The sequence below is a fragment of the Pseudorca crassidens genome, chromosome 6 (assembly GCF_039906515.1).
Source record: "Pseudorca crassidens isolate mPseCra1 chromosome 6, mPseCra1.hap1, whole genome shotgun sequence".
In the NCBI taxonomy this organism is placed as follows: domain Eukaryota; kingdom Metazoa; phylum Chordata; class Mammalia; order Artiodactyla; family Delphinidae; genus Pseudorca; species Pseudorca crassidens.
The window spans coordinates 112,793,126-112,812,435 of NC_090301.1; the positions used below are offsets into that span (position 1 = coordinate 112,793,126).

Here is a 19,310-nt window from a genome sequence, read left to right on the forward strand (position 1 = left end):
TTTAAGAGATCCACAACGTCAAAACTATTTTCATAAGCTAGTATTTGCGTTTTTTTCCTTACATTCTTTCGTTGGTGTGTAGTGGAGTTTTCTAGAAGCTATATGACGTGCTCTCACAATAAGTTGAATGCGGAAGCAGATATGAGAATCCAGCTATCTTCTGTAGAGCCAGACGTTAAAGATATATTTGCAAAATTTTAAAGCAGTGTCACTCTTCTTATGAAATTTATTCTTGTTTTGGAATATAATATTTTTCATAAAAATGTTTTACTTATGTTACCATGGATTTATTAATTTTTAATGAATTTATAGGTAACTATTTTTTAAAACTACCTGTTTTCATTTATATATGGTAGATATCTATGAACATAACCTACTTGAACAGAAGGTCTTTTGGTCAGCATCAGTAGCTATAACCCATGTAAACAAGCTCTTTTGGGTCCTCAATAACTTTTCAGAATGCAGAGGGGTCCTGTGGCCCAAATATATGAGAACTGCTGTACTATCATCCCCTCATTCAGTGTCCTTATATAGGAATTTACTTTGTTGACGCTTACTCAGATATTTACCTGGTAGTCCATGGAAGCTGTGCTTATCATAATTTTAAAATGTGTGTAAAAAGCTTTTGTGGCCAACTAGAACCAGAAGGTGCCCTGTGGGGATCATTGTGTATGCGTGTGTGTGTGTTGTGTACTCATAAATGCAAATTGGTAGTTATTAGAAATTCTATCATGCTGGGCAAATTGGTATTAGATTCTGTGTCTGATTCCTCACTCAGCAAATCGCAAACATTTATTTTGTTTCTACTAAATGGCCCTTAGTAGGTGTTATAGAGGTGGACTAAATGTGATCTCAGCATTCAGGGCAGCAGCTGGTACAGTGCTATACCACAGCTACACCACACTATACCGACTACACCACAACTGACCACGTGCAAAAATGCATCAGTCAGCAATTTTGGCTGCCACCCTTGTGGTCAAGGAGGAACTTATTTAGAGGAAAAGATATACTAAATAAACAGTCAAGGAAAATAGAAGACAATGTGGATTAGAGTTTAGACTAGAAGTTAAATGTCTCCGTATTCAGTATACAGAGAAAACAATGAGTTCAGGTATTGTTATATTAACTTAATTATCATCCTTAGTACCAGAGTAGCTTCTGGGTTCTCTTTATTTAGTTTCATGGAGTTATACATCCCAGTGAAAAATAATTTATAGATTATTTTGGTAAAAATTTTGACAGTGTAATAGTAAACCTTTCAATCCATGAATGTGGTGTGTGAATCCATGAATGTGGGGGGTGTGTGTGTATGTGTATGTATAAAATCTCCTTTAATTGTTCTGAGCAGTGTTTTCTGGTTCCTATGTAGCAGTTTAAGTCTTTTATTACATTTATTCCCTAAGTATTTTATGTTATTACAGATTCTTTAAACTTAATTTTCCAGTTGTGTGATGCTAACACATAAAAACATAATTGATTTTTGTAAATTGACTTGCATCCTGTGACTTTGCTAAATTATTAGCTGTATTGTTGCTTTGTAAATTCCTTAGGATTTTCTGGTTAGAAAATTATGTCATCTGTGAATATAAACAATTTTACCTCTTCCTTTTTGTTATTTGTGTCTTTAATTTCTTTTTCTCACCTTATCAAACTAGGTAGGAGTTATGCCGTCTTTGAACTTTCATAAATGAGATCATAAAATATATACTCGTCTGCATTTGCTTATTTCACTCAATGGTATTGTTGTGATGAGGTCTTGATTATTCCTTCTTAGTAGTTTATGGTATTTCGATGTATAACTATGTTGAGGTTTATCCATTCTACTGTTAATGGGTGTGTGCATTTTCAGTTTAAGGTTATTACAAGTAGTCCTCCTATAAACATTCTAGTACGTGCCTTTTAGTGAACATATATATGAGTTTCTGTTGAGTTTATACCTCAGAGTGGATTTACTGAGTCATAGAATATAAAGTGTGTTCTTCTCTATTTTTTTTGTCCTCATGAGTATTTGCCACGTGTTTAATTTTCATGTTAAGCCAGAAGTGTGTCGCATTCTTCTCTTCCCTCTGCCTTTTCATCTGCTCATCGGGACTTGGGTCAGAGAACACGTGTAGGCTCTCTGCCTTGTTTACCTCTAAAAGAGGCATGTGACCCCATCTCTCTCTGGCTTCTTCCTGCTTACCTTTTTGCCCCTCTCATAGGGTATAAGCACAGGTCCTGCTCTAGGCTCCCAAAACTTGTATACCCCAAAAGTCTCCTGACTCTAGTTTTCCTCCTTCTAGTCTGTCTTTAGGTGTTTATTCAGAGAGAGAACTGTTCCTACTAAAAAGCTACTCCACTTTAACCCAACTAAAATATTGGGTTGGCCAGAAAGTTCGTTCGGGTTTTGTGTTAACATCTTACTGAAAAACCCAAACGAACTTTTTGGCCAACCCAATACATGCCTTCTTGATAGTCTTGGGCATTTCAAAGACACAAGCAGTTAGAAGGGGAGAAATCCTCTCCTTCCTCTGGGATTCAGGTTGCTTCCTCTCTGTTTGCATGTAGCTGAATCCTGTGTAGAGGGAGGGCTGAGGGATGCAATAGCTTCACACCTCGATAGCAGTAGAGGATTTCAGAGAAAATTCTTGCTCGAACTAAGATTTGAGAATTACTGGAAGAGTTCACTTATCCCTACTTCGTCTCTCAACTGTTTTAAGAATAATTGAAAAGCTGGCCAAAATGAAGATATCTGTCACTTTACAAAAGTAGTCTTAAAATTTTGGTTAATGTTAGATTTTTTGGTAAGAGAAATCAGAATTGCAATTATAAAGGACACAAAATGAACCCTGTGTGAACTAAAGAGTACTTAAATAATTTGACTTTCAATTCCATATTTTCATATTTCTTAGACCCTGAAAAATGACATGCAGAATTTTTATTTGGGTTTTGAACTAAGGAGAACCTAAAGTTTGACTGTAATATTACTACTTACCAGTTGGAGGCTCCAAGACTGAATCAGGAAGAAATAGAAAATATGAACAGTCCATATGTTATTTAGCCTCTCTTAGCCTCAGTTTCCACATCTTTGAAATGGGGATAATAAAACCTATTATAGGGCTGTTTTCAGGCTCATATGAGATCAGGTAAAATGCTCAGCCCCATGCCTTTTATGTAGCAAGTCTGCAAAGGATTTTCTATTTTTATTTCGAGAATGGTACAGAGTTACATTTTGTTTGCTTTATTAAATTCAGTATCAGCGCAGGGCAACAAAATAATTAAGAATAGCGAAAATACTTATGAGCAAAATTGATACAGGAAGAACAACTGAAATATTTTAGCCATGGAAAATTTATTTACAAATGATATATGTTAATGAACTTAAAAGGAAGCTTTGAGTTGGCATTGAGCATTCATTTGGCTATTATAAAATCCAAGGCAAAAGATCTCTTTCATGACACACAGTGAAAACAATGCACTCATGACCAATCACTTTAAATATTTATAGAAAGTTTAGTGGAGGAAGTGAGCTAAACCAAGGAAGGGATTCCTCTGGAGACCTCAGAAGAATGTTTTGAAGCCAGGCCGGTGTACCTCTGCATTGAGAAGGATGGTCAACTAATCATGTGCTTTTGCTTCTCCAGGGAGAAGTTGGCTGTGGCCCGACTGCAGAGAGAAGTTGCCCAAAGAAGAAGTGAGGGGGCCATGGTAAGTCCCAGCTGGTCTGTCCTGATTCCCAACCTCCCTTCCGAAGTCTCTGGCTTGAAAGGCATTTTTGTCCCGTTAAGGATTTCAAAGGAAAATATTTGCTCGTAGCAAACTGAATGCTGTATTGGTAAATAGTATGTTTATAGTGCAGTTTAAACAGATCTGCCATTTGCTGAGAGAGTGGGAAATACTAATTGGGAAAAAGAACTCTTTGAGCTTTAAGGAGGATGTTCAAATGTTCAGAGGGTTGTACGGCTTTATTTCCTGAAGGTCTACTGGATGCCCAGGCTTCCAGCTGTGAGCACAATGTCCGTAAAGGAGCGCTCTCAGATTTTTCAGACAAGGACAGTGCAACTTAATTCAAGCCTCTCAGTTCTTCGAACCTGAAAAATAAACAGCCGAAAAGAGCACTCAGCTGTTTGCTAACGTAATTGTCTTTTATCGTCTTCCTTCTCTCCGCTCTTTGTGGTGTAGTCTCCCTGTCCATTTCAGTGTGTACCATTTAGGAAACTGATGTTTCCTTGTGTTTTGAATTGTACTAAAAATCAATATGGTTGTTCTGGCCTGTAGCAACGTCATTTTGTAGACTTTCTTTGCCAAAGTATCTGCCTGTGTGCCCCTCTGGTATCGGAGATGGCTGTCGGGGGACCTGGGGAATGGACTTGTGTGGGTTAACTGCTGCTGCTATCTCTGAAAAAAAAATATGACATCAGATTTTTTCCAAACGTATAACAAAACAATGGCACACATGCAACTTTTCAGCTAATGCTTTTTTGAAAAGAGAAGCCACACGTTTTCAGACCCTGAAAGCTGCTTGCATTTGATTTCATGAGAGTTAATTGACAATTCATCTGCTGAAAAGTGTAAGAAATTTGTAAAATAAGCTGGCCTTGAACTTCTCTCAAGAGGGAAGGCAGAGGGCTGGAACAAGAGGTTGACTGTTGAGTGGATTCTGGAAGGTTCTGTGGCCCTTGAGCTTGCTAAAATACTTGGTGATCATGTTGTTTGCTCTGCTAGTGATCTTAAGGCAAAGAGAATCTTGACTGTTCCAAGAATACGATGAAGCTGCTCGCAAGCATCTTTGAGCAATGACATGGGAATAAGTTGAAGAAAATGAAGGTTTAGTTAAACGGTGAACTGAAAATGTTCAATCTGGACTTTTACTGCATTGCAAAATGTTTCTGAGCTAGGCCATTCTGTAATGTTTCCATCTTTGTTCAGGCTAGCTAGCTCTTGTTCAACACTTCATCAGCTATGTTCAAAGTGAAGGTGAAGAAGTGACAGCTTTTCTAGGTCTGTTTCTTCATCCTTAAAATGAGGAAGTTGCGATTGTATGATTTGCAGTCCTGCGAATGAGCGTTTGTTCATGTAAAGTTTTGATAATGGGAAGATTTTTCTGGTAATAACTAAATGTTATTTAAGTTCATAAGAACAGGCCCCTAAAGAATGTATCTTTCTGATTCTGACAGTGAATGAGCCTGAGTTGAAATCATCTCAGACAGATAACTGTCGAGTTTTTCATAAAACGAAACCCCCTTTTAAAACGTTATAGAAGTTATTGTTCAGTGTAGAAAATACCCAGGAAACACAGGCAAACAAAAAGTGACTCTGGTTGCTCAAAAACCAACTTTGGAAAAGTTACCAGTGTTTTGTTACTCATCTTTAAATAACGTTAATGAAAAATCACGTTTATGTATTGACCGATTTAACAAGTAAGTTATGGAGCACCTAACCCTAACCCTACCCAGCACTATTCTAGGCATTGGGGAAGCATCAGTGGAAAAAACAGGCAAACATCTGAGAGCTTACATTCTACTCGTTAGGGAGACAGATGTTTGATGGAATTACCGTCAGATGGTGGAGGCAGCTATGAGAAAATAAGATCAGGGTAGGGGAAAGTGGGATGCTAGGGGATCAGTATGAGTGTTCTCAGTAGTAAATCACTGAAGAGTTAGTATTAGAGGGACGTTGAGGAGGAGAGGGAATGAACCAGGATGATAGTTCCAGCGGGTGTTAGCATTCCTGGCGGGGAGGTGAGCAAGTTCAAAGGCCTGCATTGCCTGAGGAACAGCATGGAGAAACAGGATGGCTGGAGGGCATGAGGGAGAGGCTGAACAGTAGAAGATAATTCAGAGAAGTGACCGGGGCAGAGGAGTATGTCATCAAGGTCCCCAGAGATCTCTGGCTCATGCTCTGAGTGACAGGATCCACTGGAAGGCTTTTAGTGAGTGCCCTGATGCCATCTGATTTACTACTGTTCATACGACTGTTTCCCCCAATTCCGTTATTGATCACATCTCAATTCTTTAGAGACACCTAAGCCCTGATTTTTATTCATGTCCTATATTTTGCTTTTTTCTCCCTCTTTCTTGGTATTTTTTTCCCCTCTTTCCTTACCTAGTCGTCCCCCATCCCGAATTTTCAACTTAATTATATGCTTCGTCTTTTCTGCTCCTAGGATTCATTTATTTCTGAAGGCCTGATTCTTTCAGTATCTGACAGCTCCTAAAATCAGGCAGTTCTATTAAGCCTCTAAATTTAATTCTTGCTGTTATGAGCCCAGAGCTTTTGTCACGTTTTTAGCAGAAATGGAAAGCAGTTCATCGCAACCAGATCACCTTATGCTTTTAAAGAATAATATTCACAGTATGCTATGTTTTATCCACATGAAAGGAAAAATGGTATGTATGGAAAAAGTTATGTAAGTATTTTCAAAATGCTGTATAATTGAAGCAGATAATTATTTTAACCATCATCAGTGAACCTGTTATAATCAAAGTCTTTAATGCAAAACATGGCCTTTTAAAAATTTGACTATGCAATAAATCTTTCTACTTATAAGTTTTTAAGTTAGTACCCAAGGGATCATTTTTGAGAGATTTCTTCTTTTACCACACTGTTTATTTTGGAACAATTTTAGACTTCCATGAAGTCACACACCTGCATACTCTTTAACCAGTTTTCTAGTGTTAATACTGACGTAACCATGGTGTAATTATAGAAACTGAGAAATTAACATTGGCACATAACTATTAACTAAGTTCTAGATTTTTTTTTGGAATTTCACCAGTTTTTGCAATAATGTCCCCTTTCTGATTTAGGGTTCAGTTCAGGATACTGCATTGCATGTAGAAAGATTTCTTTTTGCTGGCTGATTGACACATGTGGAAATAAGAAAGAATATGGATTTGGGAATGAGGCAAGTCTGGATTCAAAGTCCAGCTCCATCAGTTGTTAGCTATATGACCTCGGACTCATTCCTTTATGGGTTTTTAACAATTCTGTCTGTGCTTTTGTTCTGTTAACTCAGGTCTTTATTTGGGAAAGCTATCTTTGAGTATATTATACGTTTCCTGTTTGTTTCTTTGTTCTTCCACGAAATAACTATTGCCATTGTTTTCATACTTACCTTTCAGTATTTTTCACAAACTGCTGTAAGATCATGTTTCTCTTTATTCTGGGAGATTGTATTTCAGCTTGTGTTCTCTCTCACTGATTCAATTTACTGCAAGATCTTTTCTGTCCATAAGACTTTGATGTCATCTTAAACTTTGTTATAAGTAAAAAAGGCCCCTTCTACCCCAAGAGTATATTCATTCCTAGTATCTTCTAGAATGCATATAGTTTTTATTTTTCTATATGTAAATCTTTGCATATTCTAGGTGGAATTACATTGGTGTGAGGTAGGGATCAAAATGAGTGTTTGCCCAAATTAACTGTTCAATAAATGGTGTTGGGAAATTAACTAGTATCTAACCTTTACTGTCGCCTTTACCATCTTCCAAATTCAATCCCTACCAATACGCCTCAATTACTGGATGGCTTATTCTTTTCTATTAACCTTATTTAGTCTATTCTTACGATAGCCTAAATTGTTTTAATTACTAGAAATTTGTCTATTTAATAGGCTGAATTCTTTCTGATTATTCTTTTTTATCCAAACTTAAAAAGATAATTTTATTTATTGAATAGCAATCAGGGTTCATGAGTTAAAAATATGTATTTGGATTTTTAAAAAAAGTATTTTTATATGTATTTATGACACAGGAGTAGCTCAGAGACTATTTCAAAATGACATGAAAAATGGCTTAATATGTTTATTTTTTTTACATTTATATTAAAATTTTTTTAAAGAATGTCACTTCTACCACTGTGAGTTTGTCTTTGTTTTTTATTAGTATCTCAAGAACACTAATATTCTACCAAACATAATTTTTTAAATGTTTGGTTTAGTTATGCAAAGTTAACAACACTGTATGGTTCCTTTTCATCCCATTCTGTTTGGAGAAAAGAAAAATATCCATTTTTGATTACTCATCTCAAGACACCGAGGAAGCATAGTATCCCCATTTAACCTGCTGCAGGATTCCCTTTTTTCCTGCAGCTGGATATTCAGACACGGGCTAGGTGTTACCATCCTGTACCATCAGCTAAATTCAAAACCATATCCTCTTGTCCTTTTTGCACAAGAACATCCAAGGAATAACTGTCAAAGATTAGGATATTTGACAGTTGTATCAGGAATTTGAGAAAAAGCAGAGAAGAGCTGGAGGAAGTAGGGAGATCAGAATCCTTGGACCCTCTGTGACTTCCTTGCTGGAGGATGGGGTAAACTTAGGTCAGCAGAATCCCTCACCAGATCTTATTCATTCAGTGCCGCAATATGAACAGCCAGCTGTGGTGATAACTGGAGTTAGCTGGATTCACTGATACAGAAACACATTAAAGAAACTTCATGCCTGTGGACCCACAGTTTCTAGTGGGTCTCTGTTTAACTGCAGGGTTCTCTTCTTCAAGTATCTGCATAGTGTTTGAGAGCTTTAGTCCTAGTCTTATTTTTAACTTGTTGGTCCCCTACCCTGTGCAGCCTGTGAGTTTATTTTCCCTCTTAGTCATTTGTAGAAAGCAAAAGTCACAGTGTTAAATAACGGTTATTTAAACAAGAAGAGATAATTTCTTTTAACTTAAGAGACGCATGTAGAAATAGGAACATTGCAAGCAACCCAGGTGATATTGCCTTGGTGAGTTTTCAGGATTTTGCCCAGTGTGCCCTTCCTCTTGGCATTGCTGCACAGCTGTGTTGTCTGGCTTCTGGTAGACAAGAGGGCAACCGAGAAGGGAGATTCAGAGTTTGGAAACCCAGAAGTAAGGGGGCCTGAAGCTGTAGTACCTAAACATGTCAATTCCTACTGCTAGATTTCTTGGGGACAGGTGTTTAGTTTTGTTTCACAGCAGCGCAGTGGGTGATACAACTGATTTTCTAACTGCTAGTAGTCAAAGGAGGAGGGTTAGGATTACAGGGTGAACTAACCTATAACCTATTTTTGTGTTTCTTTTTTTTTTTGAGATAAAATTGACATATATCATTATATTAATTTGAGGTATACAACATAATGGTTCAATGTATGTATACAGGTTTCCCCTGCTATCTGAAAAGAGAGCATTCCTATGAAACCTTTGGTAAGCTGAGATGGTGTAAAGCGACACACAATTACCTTTTTTTGTAATAGTAAACATATGCTTTGGATTTCTTTTGGTTAGTGAAAAAAGGTACAGATGTAGGTCTTTCATAAAAGTGAAGTCGTGCAAAGCAAACTTTTAAAAAGTGGGGGCTACCTGTATTTTGCGAAATGATCACCACTGTAGGTCTAGCTAATATCCTTCGCCACACACTTACAAACTGTTTTTCTTGTGATGAGAAATTTTAAGATCTACTACTCTCTTAGCAACTTTCAAATATAAAATACAGTATTATTAACTATAGTCACCATGTAATATATTACATCCTCAGGACTTATTTTATAACTGGAAATTTGTACCGTTTGACCCCCTTTACCCACTTTGTCCACCCCTCCCCTCTCCCTGCCTCTGTCTTTGTATCTATGAGTTTGTCTTTTTTTTTTTAAGATTCCACATCTGAGTGAGATCACGTGGTATTTGTCTTTCTCAGTCTCACTTATTTCACTTAGCATAATGCCCTCAAAGTCCATCCATTGTTGCAAATGGCAGCATTTCCTTCTTTTTTATGGCTGAATAATATTCCACTGTAAATACTGTATACTAGATTTCCTTTATCCATTCATCCATCAGTGGACACTTAGATTATTTCCATGTCTTACCTATTGTAAATAATGTGGAAACAAACATGGAGGTACATATATCTTTTCAAGATAGTGATTTTATTTCCTTTGGATAAATACCCAGAAGTGGAATTGCTGGATCATATGGTAGTTCTGTTTTTAATTTTTTAAGAAGCCTCCATATCGTTTTCCATAGAGTCTTTACCAATTTACATTCCCATCGATAGTACACAAGGGTTCCCTTTTCTCCACATCCTAGCCAACACATACTTCTTGTCTTTTTGTTAATAGTCATTCCAACAGGTATGAGGTGATATCATATTGTGATTTTGATTTTGCACTTACTGAGTGATTAGTTATATTAAGTACCTTTTCATGTACCCGTTGCCCATCTATATGTCTTCTTTGGGAAAAGGTCTACAGATGTCCCTTGGAGATGTTGTAGGTTTGGTTCCAGACCATTGCAAAAAAGCGAATATCACAATAAAGTGAGTCACATGAATTGTTTGGTTTCCCAGTGCGTATAAAAGTTATGTTTACACTGCACTGTAGTCTGTTAAGTGTGCAATAGCATTATGTATTTAAAAAAATACATACCTTAATTTAAAAAGTACATTACTGCTAAAATATGTTAACCATAATCTGACAACACAGGATTGCCACAGACCTTCAATTTGTAAAAAACACAAATATGAAACACAGTAAAGTAAGCACAAAAAAACAAGCTATGCCTGTATTCCGATTTTCTGCCTATTTCTGAATTGAATTGTTTGTGTGTTTTGCTGATGACTTGTATGAGTTCTTTACATATTTTGCATGTTAACTCCTTAACATATATATGATTGCAAATATTTTCCCCCATTTAGTAGGTTACCTTTTAATTTTGTTGATGGTTTCCTTTGTTGTGCAGAAGCTGTTTAGTTTGATGTAGTCCCCTTTATTTATTTTTCCTTTTGTTGCCTTTGCTTTTGGTGTCAAATCCAAAAAATCATCACCAAGCTTGATCTCAAGCAGCTTACTACCTGTGTTTTCTTCTGTGAGTTTTATGGTTTCAGGTCTTATGTTCAAGTCTTTAATCCATTTTGAGTTAATTTTTGTGTATAGTGTAAGACAGTGGTCCAATTTCATTCTTTTGCTTGTGACTGTCCAGTTTTCCCAACACCATTTATTAAAGAGACTGTTTTTTCCTCATTGTATATTCTTGCCTCCTTTGTCATAGATTAAGTGACCATATATGTGTGGCTATATTTCTAAGCTCTCTATTCCATTCCATTGATCTATGTGTCTATTTTTATGCCAACACCATACTTTTTTGATTACTATAGTTTTGTAATACGGTTTGAAATCAGGAAGCATGATGTGTCCAGCTTTGTTCTTCTTTCTCAAGATTGCTTTGGCTATTCACATTTTTTTTGTGGTTTCATACATATTTTAGGATCGCTTGTTCTATTTCTATGAAAAATACCATTTGGATTTTGATGGAAATTGCATTGAATGTGTAGATTGCTTTGGGTAGTATGTATATTTTAACAATATTAACTCCTCCAAGCCATGAGCACAGAATGTCTTTCCATTTATTTGTTTTTTCTTCAATTTCTGTCATCATTGTCTTCGAGTTACATTTGGTTAAACTCGTTCTTAGGTATTTTATTATTTTTGATGTAATTGGATTGTTTTCTTAATTTCTCTTTCTGATCATTTGTTATTAGTGTATGTAAATCAACCGATTTTGGGAAAACTTGGTTATAGTCTCATGGGAAGCTTGGACGTGTCTCCTTGTGTTAACATATTGATGTTAGCAGCGGTCATGGCAGTTGAGTTTAAAGTATCATCCAAAGAAGAGAAGCATCTTGGACAACACACCATTCACAGTGTTTATCATTAGCTGAAATATATCCATAATACATCTCTGGAAATAGAACCAGGGGTGTTTTTCTCTTGTTCACAACAGCCAACTTCATAAGTTAAAAAGCCAAGTAGACATGTCTTTCTAAGAGTTTAGAACGGTAGATGCCAAACTTTAGGACATGTTTCTGTATATGTGCTAAATTTTGGAAATAGGCCCTGCGTATTATTTTGTTCATTTATCTGTTCAGCTTATCCAAGAGAGAATAAAATGAAGTCATTGCTTTCATAAAATTTATACTATAAAATACTTACTGCACAAATACATCAATGTCATACTTTTCATGATCTCTGTTCACAGTCAGTAATACCAGAAATCAATAATAATCCCTCAAAACAGAATAACTTTGAAATTTTTAATAAAATATTTTGTTATTTGCTTAAAAATTTTTTTGAAGTAGAGTTTATTTACAGTATTATGTTAGTTTTAGGTTACAGCAAAATGATTCTGATATATATAATTTATTCACTTTTAAGCAAATAAATTATAAGAGAAATTAAAAATATTTAAGCTGAATGAAAATAAAAACACTCCATTTACACAAACTTAGGCAGTGTAATTAAATCAAAACGTATGGTGAGATATACACCTTTAAATGTATGTAATGGGAAAAGAAAATATTTTAAATTAATCAGTCATTTAACTCAAGCAACAATAAAGAATAATAAGCATAAAGAGAGAAGAGGAAAGAAATAATGAAATAAAAAACAGAAACCAATGAAGTACAAAATGAAAAAATAGTGCAGTTTTCAGCAACACTAATTTATCCACATATGCATAAAAATTAGAAGGCAATTAGACTTGTGACCACTAACTGGGTATTTGACATAAAGAATTATTGGAAATATATAGATATAAACTTGATATTACGGTCATGTGTTTCAAAAGAGTTCTTACTGTTTAGAGATATGCAGAGAAATATTTGCCAGTGAAGTACTGTGATATCTGTGTTTACTTCAAATAATACTGAGAGAGGAGAATAGCTGGACGTGTAGGTGAATCAAAATTGGCGATATTTGATAATTGTTGAAGTTGACTGTTTATTATACATTTTTCTACCTTTACAAATGTTTAAAATGTTTCATGATAAAAAGTTTCTTAACCCCCTCCTCCCCCGGAAAGCTGCCAGGCTCTGAGGATTTTACAGAGGAGTTCAACCAAACCTGTAGTGAAGGAGATAATATTGTATACAAATTGGTGCTGAAAGAAGATGAAAGAAGTATCCCCAACTCACTGTTGAAAAAATAAAAGCTAAACTTTTCATTGGAGAAAAGTTATGCATTTACCAAACAATTGCACAGACAGTAGAGAGATTTCCTGTATGCCTCATACCCAGTTTCCCAATTATTAACGTCTTATTGTTGTATGGTGCATTTGTCACAACTAAGGAACCAGTATCAATACATTATTATTAACTAAAGTCCATTCATTGTTCCCATTCCCATCGTTTCACCTCATGTCCTTGCTCTGTGTCAGGATCCTATCCAGGATAACCATTACATTTTCTCATCTTGTCTCCTTACGCTCTTCTTGGTTGTGGCAGATCCTGAGACTTCCCTTGTTTTTGCTGACCTTGACCGTTTTGAGGAGCCCTGGTTAGCTATTTTGGGACATTTGTCTCAGTGAGATTTGTCTGCTGTTTTTCTCATGATTAGACGGGGATAGATGTGGGGGAGGGAGACCACAAGTTAAAGTGCCATTTGTATCACATCGTATCAAGGTTGCGTATTATCACTATAACTCATCATTATTTAGGTGAACCTTGACCACGTGGCTGAGGTAGTATTTGTCAGGTTTCCACTGTGAAGTGTCTCTCCCACCACCCCCTTCCATACCGTCCTCTTTGGAAGGAAGTCGCTCTGCATGGCCCACGCTTAAGGAGTGTGCAGTCCTGCTCTTCCTCCTGAGCGTGCAGTATCTATGTAAATTATTTTGAATTCTTCCACATGGGAGATTTGTTTGTTCTTTCCTGTTTATTTATTCAATCATTTATATTACTATGAATGCATTGATATTTACTTTTATACTTCGGGTTATAAACCAACATAAACCACGTAATTTTGTTGCTCTATTTGTTCAGCTTTGGCCATTAGGAGCCCTTATAGTTGGCAATCTTGTCCCTCTCACACACTGTCGTCATTGTTTTTGTTTGTTTTCCTTGCCTTGCCTTGCCTGTTTTCTTTTCTTTTTTTTCTTTTCTTTTCTCTTTCTTCTTAGCACTTTCTTACTTTCTAGTTTTACAAGATACTTCAGGCCATCTTGTATATTTCCCTCCTGCAGTCTTAGAATCAGCCATTTCTCTAAGGAACACTGGTTTTATTTAATGGATTAGGGTATTTGAAACCAAGATCTGGGTGCTAGGTGCCAACTCACTTTTATGAGGCTTATTTAAAGTGGGATTTATTCCAGGAATGCAGTGATTGCTTGACATTAGAAAATCGAGGGGGCTTCCCTGGTGGTCTAATGGTTAAGACTCCATGCTCCCAATGCAGGGGGCCCAGGTTCAATCCCTGGTCAGGGAACTAGATGCCACATGCCACAACTAAGATCCCATGTGCCACAGCTAAAGATCACCCACACAGCAACGAAGATCCCGTGTGCTGCAACTAAGACCTGGCACAGCCAAATAAATATTAAAAAAAAAAAGAAACTCGATTAAAATAATTGACAGCAGTTATAAACACAGAACAAAAACTCAGCAGATACAGAGTAAAACATTTGATAAAATTCAATACCAATTCACAATAATTAAAAAAAAATGTAGTCAGCCAAGAACAAAAGGATGTTTTCTTAAATTGATAAAAGGTGTCCATGGAAAATCTTTAGTAAAAATTGTGCTTAATGGTGAAATGGTAGAAGCGTTCCTTTTAAAATCCATAACCAGACCAGATGCTGCCTGTCACTGCTGCTGTTTATTTTTATACTTCTGGTCCTAACTAGCATACGATAAGTAAGTGATGTAAGGATTGGGGAAAAAGCAGTTTGTATTATTTGCAAATGATGATTGTCTAAATAGAAACTCTAGACAAACTTTTAGAAGATTGCTGGGTATAAGATGAACATACAAAAGTTAATAGAAATCCTACATATACATCATCAACTCTTAGGGTAGTTTTAAGAGACAGTACTTAAAATAGGTTTTTTTTTTTTTTTGCGGTACACGGGCCTCTCACTGTTGTGGCTTCTCATGCTGCGGAGCACAGGCTCTGGACGCGTAGGCTCAGCAGCCATGGCTCACGGGCCTAACTGCTCCGCGGCATGTGGGATCTTCCCGGACCAGGGCACGAACCCGTGTCCCCTGCATTGACAGGTGGACTCTCAACCACTGCGCCACCAGGGAAGCCCTAAAATAGTTTTTTTTAAAGGCATCTAAGAATAAATCTAAAAAGGAATACGTAAGATATTGATGGAGCAATTGTTAAAGCGTATAAAAGTGGAGAGATAAATTAGTGGAGAGATGGGCCATATATTCTTGGAAGGGAAGACTCAGTACCGTAAAGGTATCCACTTACCCCAAAGTGATTTATATATTCCATGTAATTCTAATCAGACTCCCAAAGGGGTTTTCACAGAATACAAAAAGCTAATCTAATATTAATATTTAAAATGTAGGGTTTTTTTTAATAAATTTATTTTTTTAATTTATTTATTTTGGTCTGTGTTGGGTCTTTGTTGCTGTGTGCGGGCTTTCTCTACTTGCAGCGAGCGGGGGCTACTCCTCGTTGCGGTGCGCGGGCTTCTCATTGTGGTGGCTTGTCTTGCTGCGGAGTATGGGCTCTAGGCGCGGGGGCTTCAGTAGTTGTGGTGCGCAGGCTCAGTAGTTGTGGCTCATGGACTCTAGAGCGCAGGTTCAGTAGTTGTGGCGCACGGGCTTAGTTGCTCCACGGCATGTGGGATCTTCCCAGATCAGGGCTTGAACCCATGTCCTCTGCAATGGCAGGCAGATTCTTAACCACTGTGTCACCAGGGAAGTCCCAAAAATGTAGGTTTAAGTATAGATGATACGATTTTAAGGAAAAGATAATAGGAGGTGTTGTATCCTATCACACATGAAGATTTATCATAAAGCTAAAGCAATTGAATCTGTGTAGTGTTGGGCAGAGATATCCAAATAAACTGGGAGAACAGAATGCAGAGCCTTGAGTAGGCCACATGTAAATAGGAATCTATAATGGAAGTAGAATTACAATTCAGTGAGGAAAGAATGGACAATTGAAAAAGGCCACTGTGACAATTTATAGAGTAAATTACACAATTTCATTGCTACCAGGTACAATGCACAGAAGTAAATTTTGAATGAATCAAAAACTGAAAGCAACGTTTTAAGATTTTTAGAAGTAAATATAAGGAAATCTCCTTATAATATTGAAATAGGGGAGGATTTTATTTTAAAAAATAAAGGGAAAAAAATAAAGGAAAGAAGATAAAATGTACAAGGAATAAAGAGAAAGATTGATAAATCTTAGTACGTTAGGAATTAAAACCTTCGTTCAAAAAAAAAGAAAAGAAAAAGAGATCATTAGCAAAGTGAAAGAGTGAGCTCCTGGCTGGTATTAGAGATTTGCAAGGCAAACCAATAGGAAAGTACCATGACCGTAAACATTTAAATTTTTCTTGTTCAGAAAAATGCAGAATATAGATGAAAACATCACTGGGATAACATTTCATGCCTATCTATTTTGAAACAATTTTAGAAGTCTGAAAATGCCCGTAGGCAAGCATGTGTGGAAACTGGAACTCTTCTGTATAGTTGGTAGTAGTGTAACTGACGTAAACATTTAGGAAGCCCATTTCGTGTTACCTAGAAAGAAGAATGTGCAACACAGCCTGCGATCTAGGAATTCTACTTCAGTGCTTTGAACCTAGAGAAACTAACATATATGCAAAGAGACTCATGTAAAGATATGCACTTTAGCACTGTTTCTGATGATGAAAAAGTCAAAACCGTCTCAGAGTCCCGCAGGAGGAGATTAGATGAGGCAACTGACTTCTTCAAACGGTAAAATAATATGAAGCAATTAAAATGAACTATATCTGCATGTACCAACATGGACAAATCTCAAAAACACTGCATTGATTATTGATATACAAGTAGAAGAAATCTAATATGTATAGGAACGGCACACACTGAGTTGAGCATAATGAATACTTCCACGGAGGGGGAAGTTCTTAAATTATGTCCATTCATTTTAATTTTTTAATGAAGCAAATATCATAAAATGTTTAAAAATTTGGATAAAGTTAAGTGACATCTTGTATTTCTGAAATATTTTCTGAATTTTAAAAATATTTTATTATTAATAATATTAAGTAAATGTAAATGAAAATTTTGAAATTAAAAAATAAATATAGGGTTAAGGGTGTAAGAGATATAAACTATTAAGTATAAAATAAGCTACAAGGATATGTTGTGCAACACAGGGAATATAACCAACATTTTATAATAACTACAAATAAGGTATATAACCTTTAACAATGTGAGTCACTATATTGTACACCTGTAACTTATATAAAATCGTACAGCACTATACTTCAGTAAAAAAAATAAAGTTAACTATGTGAGGTGACGGATGTGTTCATTATCTTGATCTTGTATAATGTATCAAATGTAAATATATGTATCAAATCATCACACTGTACAGTTTAAGTAGATATCAGTTATTCCTCAGTAAAGTTAAAAAATTACAAAACTAAAAAATAAATCAAATCTGTAATACCATCAGAAGAGAAGATAGGAGAAATTAGAAGAAAATATTAGATTTCTCAGAGGAAACTATTAGAAAATATAAGTTGTTTTTATGATCAGGGCATAGTTAAGTCATGTCTCCACATGACACCAGGGCCATAAACTGTGAAGGGAAAAATGGAGAATAGATAGCTAAAAAGCCTTTACTTCTGTTGAGCAAAAGTTACATAAACTGAGATAGTAAATTAAGCACCCTTTTTTTTATTGCAACAGACATGATAGAAAGGCATAAAATTCTAGGAATTGCCAGAATTGTAGCTAAAAACATAGCTATGTTTTAAAAGTTGGATCAGTCTAGAGCCTCTAAGATTTTCCTAGGATTCTTTCAAGTAGAAATAGTGTTCCTGAAGAGAGTATTCTTAATCACAAGTTCACCTCTTGCTAACCTCAGGTCTAGTCCACAGAAGATTTAGGTTAAAATCTACACCTTCCTTTTATTGCAAGTCAGATACTAGAGATGAGAGACACTATTCTACCAGGAAACTTGGGAACTATTCAGAATTTGTTCCAGTTTCAAATAAGATGGGAGTTTTAGGAGACTGCTTAATTACTTAGGCACAAAGAGTTCCATAGTCCTTCACGTGGCTGGAATGGCCTTCTTTGCCTCTGTGTTTTGTGTTGAAAAGGGGACAGGGGCCTTCCCTGGTGGCGCAGTGAATTCTCCTGCCAATGCAGGGGACATGGGTTTGAGCCCTGGTCCTGGAAGATCCCACATGCTGCGGAGCAGCTAAGCCCGTGCGTCACAACTACTGAGCCTGCACTCTAGAGCCCGCGTGCCACAACTACTGAAGCCCATGCTCCGCAACAAGAGAAGCCACCACAATGAGAGGCCTGTGCACCGCAATGAAGAGTAGCGCCCACTCGCCGCAACTAGAGAAAACTCGTGCATAGCAACAAAGACCCAATGCATCCCAAAATAAATAAAAATAAAATAAATTTTTTTTAAAAAGAAAAGAAAAGGGGACAGGGAGGTGTAGGACACCATGAAGCAAGGCCCTTCCCCTTTTTGTACTTAAAAAATTTGAAGTGGGGCTTCCCTGGTGGCGCGGTGGTTGAGAGTCCGCCTGCCGATGCAGGGGACACGGGTTCGTGCCCCGGTCCGGGAAGATCCCACATGCCGCGGAGCGGCTGGGCCCGTGAGCCATGGCCGCTGAGCCTGTGCGTCTGGAGCCTGTGCTCCGCAACGGGAGAGGCCACAACGGTGAGAGGCCCGCGTACTGAAAAAAGAAAAAAAAAATTGGAAGTGAAATTTACATACAGTGAAACACATATCATAATTGTCCAATTTGATGAGTTTACAAAGATGTATTCCCCTGTGAAACCAGCACTCCACATAGGAATACTGAAAATACAGGATATTTTTATTATCACAGAAAATTCCTTCTTCACCCTTCTCAGTCGTCCCCCACCCCGACTCTTGCAGAAACAACCATTGGTACACCTCAGATATTTTGTGTATTAGTTGCATGTTCCTGAATTTTATATATATGCTGTCATACAGTATATATTCTTTTGTGTCTGGCTTCTTTCCTTCAGCATAATGTTTTTGAGATTCTTCATGTATTGTGTGTTTCAGTAGGTTTTCCTTGTGTTCTGGGGTTTTTTTTAATAGTCGAATGGTGTTTCATTGTATAAATATATCACAATTTGTTTATCCAGTTTCCTTTTGACAGTTATATGGATTGTTTTAATTTGGTCTATTACAAATAAGGCAGCTGTGAAATCCTTGTACAATTCTTCTTGTGGACTTGTCAGTCCATTATTAGATACATGATTTGCAAATGCTTTCTCCCATTCTGTTAGGTTCTTTCACTTTCTTCGTGGACAGTGCCCTTTAAAACACAAAGGTTTTGATTTTGAAGAACTCTGTTTTTTTCTTTTGTCACTTTTG

At 36.6% G+C, this 19,310-nt stretch overlaps 1 protein-coding gene and 1 non-coding gene across 8 annotated transcripts in view; both read left to right on the forward strand.

Annotated features, from left to right (window-relative positions):
* Positions 1 to 19,310, forward strand: part of NCKAP5 (NCK associated protein 5) — a 1,056,356-nt gene that overhangs the window by 485,916 nt on the left and 551,130 nt on the right. For all 7 annotated transcript variants that reach the window (XM_067742126.1, XM_067742129.1, XM_067742130.1 and 4 more), the window contains one exon: positions 3,624 to 3,687. In XM_067742126.1, coding sequence (XP_067598227.1) covers positions 3,624 to 3,687 — 64 coding nt within the window. The remainder of the gene's footprint in view (positions 1 to 3,623; positions 3,688 to 19,310) is intronic.
* On the forward strand, positions 14,123 to 14,195 carry TRNAW-CCA (transfer RNA tryptophan (anticodon CCA)). The gene has a single exon. It is a non-coding gene; the product is annotated as a tRNA-Trp (tRNA).